Below are 11,371 nucleotides of genomic sequence, written 5' to 3'. Positions count from 1 at the left end.
TCGCAACTTTGCTATTTTCCTGCGTTTATTTTATTGGACAAATTTCCTCCGGCATAGTCGGGTCGTGATTCTTTTGAGGTTGAAATTATTATTAAGCAAAAAATGGCAAATATTTGTGTAAAATTCAATTCAACAATTGCACCAGCAAGCAGAATTTTGGGCAATGCTGTTAGCATCACATCCCAAAGGAATAGGTAAGTGAAATAGGAATAGCAAAACCACAATTTGCCCTATATTATATATGTGCTCAGTTGTTCTATGGAATGTCATTGCAAGGTCATAGATATAAACACCCGAACCCGAACCATTCTTACTTTCCGCTTCCGCTGTGTCCACTGATTATGATAGACGGCAACAAAAATATACATAATATGACATAAATTTGAGACTGCGCTATTCTTGCTATTTTGTTTGCATTTTGGAATGAAGTATTCAATTGAATATAGTAAACATAGGCAGTGGCACCGCGCCGAATTGAGCCGCGCTACACCGCTAACCGGCTAAGGGAAATTTAATTTATTCGTGGCTGTTTTTTGCTTTACCTACCTACCTACATGGATTTTTAAATCTTCGTGTCGAAAGCTAGAACAGTACCGTCATTAAACGTAACAATTCTCTTAATGTGAACAATGTCAATTTCTAGGAGTTTAAACAATTTATTTTTGGTACAGTATCTACCTACCAACGCTGATTCACATTGGTGTGAGGTTATTGCATCACATTTTTAATTCTTTTAAAAAGGTACATAATTCCTCTTAGTTTCTAAAAGATTCCTATCGTCATAATAGACAAATGTTTGTATATATGTAATACAACTTATAATTTCCAAAATGGTTGATTCAATTGTTTAAGAAGTCGAAAAAAAGGCTTCAAGGTCTGAAAAATCTTTTAGACAAGACAATAATAAGCTGTATGCGATCGATTAAAATATTGTTTGAAATAGATAAACTATGAAGTGCTGACGTCGTCGTCATCGAGTAAATACGCAAGCAAAGAATAAAAACAGAGATAATGAAGTTGTCCCTTGCCGAGCGATAAGCTTCAACAATAAATATCTCGCAATCTAAAATGTATAATGTATGCACGATAGATGAGGGCAATTAAAATTATTAATTTGTTTTTATTCAAAGAAAATATTCCAAGATCTTGATCTTTAACTGCTTCATATTGTTTTCTTACATTAATATGTATTTGTTTTTCTATCGTTTCAAATGTTTTTTTTGTTTGTTATTCGTTAAGGAGATGAAACAATTTTGACAATGAGTTAATCGATTAATTTATTTTCGTATTATCTACAAGAACAAGAAAGCAAACATTTATAGTAATAAAATTTAGAAAAATTAACAATGTTTGCCGGAAATCAAAACAACATTTTTTAGTATTTGGTTGTAGTCCCCTAACGTGTTATTTCAGCTTCCCATTTTTGTCACTTATTTGGATTTAATAAATCCCTAACAACTCTCCAATGGGATATTTTACATGATCATGCGGTACCCACTATATTTCACAGTTGGATAATATTATGAATTTCGAAGACAACATCGGTAGAAACTTTTTAGACGTTTCTAAGTTCAAATCCAGTAATTAAAAAGGCCAAATTCATAACGGAAAACTAATACGTCACTTCCTAATCATTAAGACTTGCTCTGCATAAGACAGCATGATTCTCTAACATGTTGATCCATTATATTTACGTAATCGGTATTTGGGCTTCACAACATGTTATAATAAACAACCCCATAAAATATGCCTGAGCAGTTTTTCTCTTTTACCTGCGGCAATTTCAGAATTTTGAGTCGCATATTATCACCGATGAAATAATCAGGAATTTCTCTTCTCGACAATACCCAAAAATAGCAATTTTGCATCGAAATGCCCAGTTATAAGGCCTACTAAATATTTTAGCCATAATCCTTGAACATCCAAAATTTCTTATAAGATTTCCATTTAGTTCAATTTTTAACGTATTATTAAGTATTGAGATTATTTTTGTAACCGCACATCAAGAATGTGGAGTGCTTTAGCTAAGTCTGTTCCGACCATTCTTCTCTATTTTTGTGTACACTGAGTTTAAAATGTAAACAATTCAAGGATATATTAAACCCGTTTTTTTGACTCTTAGTTAGAAACCAGAGTGATCTTTAAGAGGCTGGCATTCTGGTCATCATTTGTTTGCATCAATTTTTTTCTGTACTAGAGTAGATTAGTTTAAATTCCTTATTTCGATATTAAAATTACATTAATTAAAAGCTAAGAATACAAGGACATAGCGTTGTTGCCGTCTGCCTGAATGACATTTCGGTTTAAAATAGTTTAACATCATGAAAGTTTTTTTTTTGTTTTTTTTTAGTATAAGAAAATAAAAACTATATTTTTTAGTAATTTTTCTTAACAATTTTCAAATTAATATTTATAAAAAAGAAGATAAATAAAACAATTTTGAATGATTTTATAATCTTTAAAGGTATGTATACAATTTTGACATAATTTGAAACACAAAAAATATAAGTTTTCGTTTTAACATTCTCAGTGATTTCAGACATCAATTTTGCCGTGATTTGAAACACAAAATCTTTAAAAAATAAACTTTCCCGTTTTTAAAAACAATTTTAGAAGATGAAAACAAGTTCAATTTTGCCGCGATTGGAAACACAAAAAATATTAAATTCTCAATCGCCATACATCGGATACATGAACGCTCAAAACCTACTTCTTTAAGCTAAAGAATGTTTGCAAAATTTAAACAGATTCGTCCAACTACTCAGCCCGTTAAGAATGTCAATAAGTTGGTCCATAGACAAAAAACTCACCGTCGTATTTCTTGTAATATTGGACAAACTGCTATGAAATGATTTATATCCTCCACATCTCTTCTGTTGCAGGGATTGCAAATTTGTGAGGAGTGCGATCTATGGGGGACAAAGTTGAGATTAAGTATCTCGACTCTAGCTTTAAAAATGGTGCCGATAGTTTCCTGAGTCATTTCTTTACAAGAATAGTTTGAAGTTGATGACAATTGATGGTTCCATTCTCTGAGCAGTCTTATCAAGATCGTCTTATGAAGCCAATTTTCTCTTTTCATAACCTAAGGTAAATAGTCGGAATGACGTTTAAGATTCTGAATATATATAGATCGTTAGGCACTTTAAAAAGTCTTTTAAAAAACTATCTTTGTAAAGTCTCAAATTCCTTCATTTGAGCCTATCCAAATGGTTGGACACAGTAACATAAGCAAGTATTTATTGTTGCATTGAAGGCTCTTTACTTTGATGAGAGGTCGATAAGTTGGTTGCTAAAAAAATTGGGCCACATCAGATGATGTTCCAGTTTGTCCTCGCTGGTTTTCTCTTTTGCATGATTGCTCCAGATTAGGTTATAGGTCAGCAATACACCTAGATATTTCAACACACTCACAATTTCAATACGATCGTTGTTGAAGTTCCATGATTCTTCAGCACGTCGTACATGCCGCTTAGATTTAAATGTCATAACCTTGGTTTTTCTAGTATTGATCCGTAAATCCCAAGTTTCGCAATATTCTTTAAGTCTATTGATTTGCAGGTGTTAAGAATATGGGTTATCCGCCAAAAGTACCACATCATCTGCATACAGTGAAACTTTAATCAAAGATTCGCCAAATATTACACCTCCACAAACCGCATCAATATATTGTGCAAACAAAATGGGACTTAGAATACATTCTTAGGGAAACTCCCGCCGCTGTCTCAAAACTTTCGGATAAGTTGTTGCCATCCCATACTGAGGCTTTCGTTGAACTCAGAAAGTAACAATAAAAAAGTAAATATTTTTTCGAAAGGCCAAGAGAAAATAGTTTGTAAATCAATGCTTGTCGATTAACCGTATCAGCTTTGCAGATTTGAAGTCAATGAAGCAGCTGTAAAGCTTTTTGTTTTTCTTCATATGTTGTCTTGTTATGCTTGTTAGTGCAAAAATTTGGTCTGCCGTTGAGAAACCGGACCGAAACCCAGCTTGGAAGATACTTAAGCGGTTGTTTGTCTCTATCCATCTCTTGAACTATTTATAAATTAAAATCATTGTTTTGAACATTTTAAGTGTGTTTCAATTATAATGATTTTTCTTCACAATGAAGTTGATGAATGTTTTTTTGGAATAATATTAACCCTGTATTTAAAATAATCAAAGAATTTGTCATACTGACTTAAAGAAACAAATTTAAAGACTATTAGATAAAAGGAACAACATTAGAAAATAAAACACTAAATTTGTCTGAGATCTATAAATATTTATATATTGTCAACAAGTTCTGATATCTGATTTAATATTTGGAACACATAAACATAATTTCTAGAAGACATAAATAAATATTTGACAATTATATGGCTATTCATAAAAACAATGAAGAACCAATTTTACTGTCATGCAGTAACACTTAGGTTTTTTTTACGATATGTTAGCGGTCTGATAGAGCTCTAGAAAGCATTTCTGTTCGCGTATGCATACATTTTCAACTTTTTCCAAGCTTTTTTTTGAAAATATAATTAAAACATAAAATAAAAAGTAAATAGTTTATCAAAAATTAAAATTTTTCCAGCTCATGGTGGTCTGATGTAAAAATGGGTCCTCCCGATGCCATTTTGGGAGTGACTGAAGCCTTCAAACGTGATCAAAACCCAAAGAAGATTAACGTTGGTGTAGGTGCGTATCGTGATGACAACGGCAAACCATTTGTGCTTCCAAGTGTTCGTATGGTAAGTAGATGAAAAATATTAAATGATTTATTTATAAAAAAGACGACAAGTAGTATTCAACAAAAAATTAAATTCTTGTAGGCAGAAGAATGTATTTTGGCCAAAAACATGGATCATGAATATGCTCCAATTGTTGGTGTGCCAGAATTCTGGGGACGTGCTATCGAACTTGCTCTTGGAGAGAACTCACAACGATTGAAGGCCAAGCATAATGCAACAGTACAGGTACATAAATATATTCAAATGACTAATATGTAATTTCCATACATTATTAAACATTTTAATTGATTATTATTTCAGGCTATCAGTGGAACTGGTGCCCTTCGTATTGGTGCTGCCTTCTTAAGTAAATTCTGGAAGGGCAATCGTGAGGTGTACATGCCCACACCAACATGGGGTAACCATATTCCAATTTTCGAACACTCCGGACTTAAGGTCAACAAATATCGTTACTACGACCCAAAGACATGTGGACTTGACTTCAAGGGCTGCCTGGATGATATCATGGTATGGAAAAAAACGTATTTTGTTTTATTTAAATGTAATTTAACGTTTTTTTTTTGGTAAATAGAAAATCCCAGAAAACTCCATAATTCTTTTGCACGCATGTGCCCACAATCCAACCGGAGTTGATGCCACACCCGAGCAATGGCTTGAACTTTGCAATGTCATCAAGAAGAGGAAGTTGTTCCCCTTTCTCGATATGGCCTACCAAGGTTTTGCCAGTGGAGATGTTGACCGTGACGCCACTGCGGTACGCTTATTCGAAAAAGAAGGTATTGACTTCTGCCTTGCCCAGAGTTTTGCCAAGAACATGGGTCTCTATGGCCAACGTGCTGGTGCATTCTCCGTAATCTGTTCGTCTGCCGAAGAAGCCGATCGTGTTCTATCTCAAATTAAGATTCTCATCCGTCCAATGTACTCGAATCCACCTCTACATGGTGCCCGTATTGCAGCTGAAATTCTCAACAATGCCGACCTTAAAACCATCTGGCTGAAGGATGTCAAGGGCATGGCCGATCGTATTATTGATGTTCGTGCCAAGCTAAAGAATAATCTCATCAATTTGGGATCCAGTCGCCCATGGGATCACATTACCAATCAAATTGGTATGTTCTGCTACTCCGGCATGACCCCAGAACAATCGGAGCGATTGACAAAAGATTTTAGTGTTTATTTGACCAAAGATGGTCGAATTTCGATGGCTGGTGTAACTAGCAAAAATGTTGATTATTTAGCTCATGCCATGCATGAAGTTACCAAATAAATACGTTGAAAGTTTGCTTTTAAAATCCAATAGAAAAAATAACTAATTTAGAAAAAGTAAAAAAATGATTGTTTTTGAAAAAAACATAAATAAGATTGGCGAGTAATGCAATTACATACATACATACATACAAAGATATTAATATCAAACATCTTTATCGTTTTAGTTAATCTGCCACAGAGATCTACTTTAGTGCATTTATTTAAGTAACATTAAAATATTTTTCCAAAACTAAAATAAAAGTGTTTTTTGTTCATATGATTTTGTTATCTGGAAGAAGAAATACTAAGTTTATTTTGAAACAACATCAGATATTTAAAGGCAAAGTAGGGAAGCAAAATAGCTGTAACTTTGGTTAAAATATCAACGTGAAAACTTTGATTTTAAAGGTTGCGAAGCTGTTGTTGTCAAAAATTATAATAATAAGAAGTTTGAAGACATCATAATTGTTCTTAAACAGTCTCATTAAAACTATGATAATAGAAAAAATTGGTTAGAAGAAGGGAAAGGGGAGAATTGGCACTAAGAAGGCTGCGTGCAAGGTGGTGCCTTAAGGATGTTCGTAAAGTAATTCTTATCGAGAGAAAAACATTTAACAGCTATTTAAAGTTCAAACTTAATAAAAACACATTTAAATTTTGTTCTGTTTAAATGGATTAAAATTGAAATATGTTTTTTTAACATGGTACTTATAAGAGGGGCTTATTTTTGATTTCAAAAGAGTAAAAAATAAATCTCAACCATTCCTGTGTCCGAGTAGTTTTAGTGATGAAGCCGACCTACAGTTTGTATGCCGAATCCGACGGGTAAATAACCCGTCTCAAATTGAGAAAGCACTTTCCAAGACAAGAATTACTCTAATAGGCTTTTCACACAAAAACTCAAGCCACTGTCTTCGCGAAATTGTCAGTTTTAGCCGAAAACCTTACAAACAGCTTATAATAACAAAACAAATAAGTCTTTGTACAGTCATTTTTTGATTACATACTTAAGGAAAAAAGTAGCTTAATATTTAGTAGGGCCTCCTTTCTTCTGGACAAATTTATCCAATCTGTTTTTCATCCAATAGACAAGCTTGGTGGTCAAATGTGGAGAAATTTTGTTCCATTCGTCAAGTAGGATCGTTTTGAGATTATTCTTGTTGGCGATTGTTTGCTGGCGAATCTTTTTTTCTAGGTGATCCCACAGGCGTTCAATAGGATTGAGATCTGGAGACTGAGCAGGGTGTTTCACTTGCGCACTAACATTGGACAGCAACCATTTCTTTACCACCTTGGCCGTATTTTTAGGATCATTATCCTATTGAAAAGTAAAGTTGCTGCCAAGACCCAATTTTTGGGCACTTGAATGTAGGTTTTCCTTAAGAATATTTAAGTACCCACATGTATCCATTGTATTTTCTATGAAAACGAGGTGTCCAACGCCGGAAGATGCCATACACCCCCACACCATTATATTGCAGCGGCCGTGCTTCACAGTAGATATCAAATTTTGTGGGTTATGTGCAGTGTTATGCGTTCTCCACACCATACGGCGCGGCGGCGCGGCGTCTATCAGAACCAAAGATGGTCCCAAAACGTATATTTTGGACCACCTGATCTTGGTTGGTTTGCGATTGTTTTCGTTTTTTATAATTGTCCAATACATATTGGATTGAAGACCGTGGTGTTTTGACTATTTTAGACATTTCACCCAATATGTTAACTCATTTCTCAAGTCAATTATGATTTGTTTGGTGGCCAAGGGCATTTGTTTATTTTTAGTTGCCATTTTCATTTCCTTGAGTGAAAAGAAAGTTTTTAAGCTGAAATATTATTTAGAATACAAAAACTTACCAAAAAAAAAACAAACAAAAAAGTGATCAAGAACATTTCAACGCCAATTATAACATGATAATAAGATCTGTACGGAACATTTTTAGTTGTTGTTTTGCATTATAAAATTCATAACGGTATCCTTTGTTCATATTAATTCTTTTTAAAGTGAGAGTAGAACCACAGATAATAAATTTATACAGATGTCTCATCCCAGCAGGAAAAAATGAAACATTTTTTTCTCTTAACAGACAAGCCTTAACAGACAAGAGCTTTTAAAAATAAAGCTGAGAAAGCTCTTTTTGCCTTGCTATTTTGTTTTTTTTTTTTTGTTTTAGAAACTTTTTTCATTTGTCATTTTGTTTGCCAACGAATACAAAAACAAACTTTGGTCCGTTGCAAACAAATGTATATCTTTTTTTTATGCGCGTCTTGGTGCGTAAAAGAAGAAAGAGGTGATAAACTGATGTTGGATCTTTTTTTTTGTTTATTTTTTTGTGAATATTTATTATCTGTGCTAGAACATGTGCTATCTTCAGTGTTCCCACTTTAGCTTTATTATTGGACATTACTCTTCGTTCTGCAGTTATAAAACAAAAATTATCTCCAGTACGGAGATTTTTTGGACTATGCGTATATTCATATCTCTCTACCTGACTCCAGCAGGTACTCTTCAACCCAATATGAAGATGATGGTCATATTCCGTCTATGGAATTTGTAGAAGACACATAAATATTAAATGGAAATATTTAAGAACAAATTAAATCAAAATATTGTGACACAAAGTTTTCTCATTCATTGGATTAATTAAAACCCGTATTGAAAAGTTTGATCAGGTGCATTTTGTCCACCAACAAATATTACATTTTGTTCCTTACTTGGGATACGTTTAAAGACATCCTTCTTCGTTTAACCAGATAAAGGCACCTGCATATATTTACCATACCATTGAATATAAGTCTTTTTTGAAGTTTATAGCTTTGATCCTTAAGACCAAATTTATGGATTTGTCTTACAGTTCTAAACCTTCTAATTTTAAACTAAAACTTTATTTACAAAAAAATTAAAAAACAGTAATTTAAATTAATTTGGCTTTTCACTTATTGTTTCCACTTCATCTTGCATCTCGGTTTCTTTTGAATTAGTTTTATCCCTCTTTTTGTGTATTTTGGTACTTTCCCATTGTTCACCAATTTCTAGAGGCAACCTATCACCCCAATCACTAGCTCTTGCACATCTTAATGCATCCCTAAATAGATTTTTTGTTTTAATTCAAGAAAATACTATACAACAAAAAAGACCAACAAACCTTCCGTGTTTCGATTTTGTAAAAACAATTTCTAGAAGAGTTCCTTTTGATGTGCACATTCGACAAACCGAATGTTTTGAACGAACTAGTGTTGGCCTAACAAGTCGTGGCCAACTACTGTCGCGGGCATTTTTTCTCGATCCTTTTTTCAAAACCACGTAACTAAATCGTTTTGTTACATTTCCAGAAATGTTCTCCCCCAAACCAAGAGGTTCATAGGAAGCATTGAAGTTACAGGGAGTGTTGTCACCCTGCTCAGAAAGTCGTGGGCAGCTTAGATCATGGGGACACTATTACAAAAAAATTCTGTGTTATTTTAAGGTGCATTTTGTTTAAAATATAAAGTCAACATACTGGAGCAAAAACATGACCCACCAGGTCGGGATCTCTTGATGTGAGGACATTCGAACGAACTTCATTCACGATTTCCGATCCTCTTCTGCTGCCTTCTTCAACAACAATCATATAACCATCGCATTTCTTCCATAAATTCATTATTACCTCTTTTCTGTCCTTGGCACTAGGCAATTCGAAGAGAGAGAAAGCCGACACTACGAGATCGTATTTTGTCTGAAATTAATGAAGAATATCTTTAACTTTGATGTACATAGATGTTTCTAACAACTTACATCAGCGCTTGGCAGGAACTGTCTGTAATAAACATTTCTGAGTCTTGGTTTTTGGTTTGCATTGCCATCTCTTATGATTAAGTCCGAGAGATCATTCATTTCTCTCGAAGAGTCCACATTCAGATATTCAAATATTGACTCCTTCCATAAATCACTAGCTGCCCACATTCCAGTTCCAACCCCCGAACCAAAATCGATAAAACTTCTTGGTTTAAATTCGGGATGTCTGTTTTCGATTTCCTTAAAAATACTCGAAATGGCGGCGTATTCCTGAGCACTTCTTCCAATAGCATAGACCAGAGCCTCATAAGCTCCATAGGTTATTGGTTTCCAGGCGAATGTTCGTTCTTTAAGGATTTTCTTGAGTTTCTGTTGGCGTATGTAGTTTTTTTTCTGCAATTCATCTTCTCCCAACTCAGACTCATCAGGCATTGGATATTTTAAATCCAATTCTACCGAAATCTCTTGAATTTTCTTCTGAAGATCTTTCGTCTCGGGCGGTGGATGACGAGAATTTATGTATTGATTAAGAACTTTGCCATCTTTGACGAGTGTTTTAATTGGGAAGTCACCCACAGCTCGATGAATTGCTTGGGCAATGTGCTTCGGAACGTTAAGACTTCCCTTCTTAATAATTCCTGGATGATGACGATGTTTTAATTCATCTTTCTCTAGTTTTTCGGTGAGCTCTGGATCAAGGTTTACCGCGATTTTACACACATTTCTTGAGTTTGATTTAAGGATTAATTGATGGAATTGGGGTAGTAGACGAGTACTTATTAGAATTTTATTCAAGCTCATTATAAAATTATTTGTGTTTATTTATACAATACTATTTTTCACCAAAACAAAAATACTGAAGGGAAAATAACGAAGTCGCATGGGCAGGATTTGTTTGTTGCGGTTGCGGTGAAATTGACAAGTAAACTGTCATTCAACAGCTGATCGTTTTGATGATTCAGCGGTTCTGTTTGTTTTACTATTCCTTAAAAGGATGCCTATTGGCAAATGATGTATCGAATTGATATAAGACGTTTTTTAAGCTTTGAGCAAAGCGCAAAGTAGAACTTGATTATGTAAGGTCCGATTGATAAAACAAATACAACCCTTATTTGAGCCTAAAAAGAAAAATGCCTATACTAGATTTTGGATCCCATGCTAAAGTAATTGAATCTCCTTTACTATATACATAAGTTCTTCTGTAGATAAGGTAGATAAAATATTGTTCTGTGACTTTATGTATCTCAATAAGCTATTTTTGTGAAAGAAGCCACGAACATGTTTTATAATTTATCAAAATCATAACCAGATATGGGATTTTCCAATAAAAGTTTGCAAAGCTGTCATATTTTGACATTTGGCCAATGGAAACTACGCTGTAACTAAATCGAGATCTTGTGATATAACACTTTAAGACTTTTTATTTAGGGTGACGCAAAAGATGAGGTCTATGCCAATGTAATAAAGTTGATTCAAGGCCTTTAAGACGGAATTCCTGAAGTTATCATGGACCACAGACTAAAATAAAACATTTCCTGCGAAATTTTTAATCTGTCGTTTGTGTGTCATTCAATTTAGTTCTTATCAACGTGAAGTTAACTCCTGCCAGCCCATTTCTTTC

At 33.9% G+C, this 11,371-nt stretch overlaps 2 protein-coding genes and 1 long non-coding RNA gene across 3 annotated transcripts; 2 read left to right on the top strand and 1 right to left on the bottom strand.

Annotated features, from left to right (window-relative positions):
* On the top strand, window positions 1-6,239 carry LOC129950015 (aspartate aminotransferase, mitochondrial). The gene is made up of 5 exons (XM_056061776.1): window positions 1-194; window positions 4,574-4,730; window positions 4,812-4,955; window positions 5,031-5,237; window positions 5,302-6,239. Exons 1-5 carry the CDS (start codon window positions 103-105, stop codon window positions 5,995-5,997), a joined length of 1,296 nt encoding a protein of 431 aa, XP_055917751.1. The 5' UTR covers window positions 1-102; the 3' UTR covers window positions 5,998-6,239.
* LOC129950016 (uncharacterized) lies at window positions 201-2,988 on the top strand. The gene is made up of 2 exons (XR_008782077.1): window positions 201-2,464; window positions 2,531-2,988. It is a non-coding gene; the product is annotated as an uncharacterized LOC129950016 (long non-coding RNA).
* Window positions 6,240-8,663: 2,424 nt separating the features above from the next.
* Window positions 8,664-10,654, bottom strand: LOC129949880 (methyltransferase-like protein 17, mitochondrial). Its single transcript, XM_056061588.1, has 4 exons — window positions 9,751-10,654; window positions 9,476-9,691; window positions 9,122-9,411; window positions 8,664-9,061 (listed from the first exon to the last, which is right to left on the bottom strand). The coding sequence occupies exons 1-4, from the start codon at window positions 10,549-10,551 to the stop codon at window positions 8,896-8,898; spliced, it is 1,473 nt and encodes a 490-aa protein (XP_055917563.1). The 5' UTR covers window positions 10,552-10,654; the 3' UTR covers window positions 8,664-8,895.
* Between the last annotated feature and the right edge of the window lie 717 nt (window positions 10,655-11,371).

Source organism: Eupeodes corollae, chromosome 3 (assembly GCF_945859685.1).
Source record: "Eupeodes corollae chromosome 3, idEupCoro1.1, whole genome shotgun sequence".
Taxonomy (NCBI): Eukaryota; Metazoa; Arthropoda; class Insecta; order Diptera; family Syrphidae; genus Eupeodes; species Eupeodes corollae.
Note: the sequence above shows the minus strand (reverse complement) of the source record. Positions and strands in the feature narration are given on the sequence as shown.

Coding starts and splice junctions, on each gene's coding strand:
- LOC129950015 (XM_056061776.1), top strand. CDS start 103: ATGGCAAATATTTGTGTAAAATTCAATTCAACAATTGCACCAGCAAGC. Junction 195..4,573: donor ATCACATCCCAAAGGAATAG/GTAAGTGAAATA, acceptor AAATTTTTCCAG/CTCATGGTGGTCTGATGTAA. Junction 4,731..4,811: donor TGCTTCCAAGTGTTCGTATG/GTAAGTAGATGA, acceptor AAATTCTTGTAG/GCAGAAGAATGTATTTTGGC.
- LOC129949880 (XM_056061588.1), bottom strand. CDS start 10,551: ATGAGCTTGAATAAAATTCTAATAAGTACTCGTCTACTACCCCAATTC. Junction 9,692..9,750: donor AGTTCCTGCCAAGCGCTGAT/GTAAGTTGTTAG, acceptor CATTAATTTCAG/ACAAAATACGATCTCGTAGT. Junction 9,412..9,475: donor TGGGTCATGTTTTTGCTCCA/GTATGTTGACTT, acceptor TTTTTGTAATAG/TGTCCCCATGATCTAAGCTG.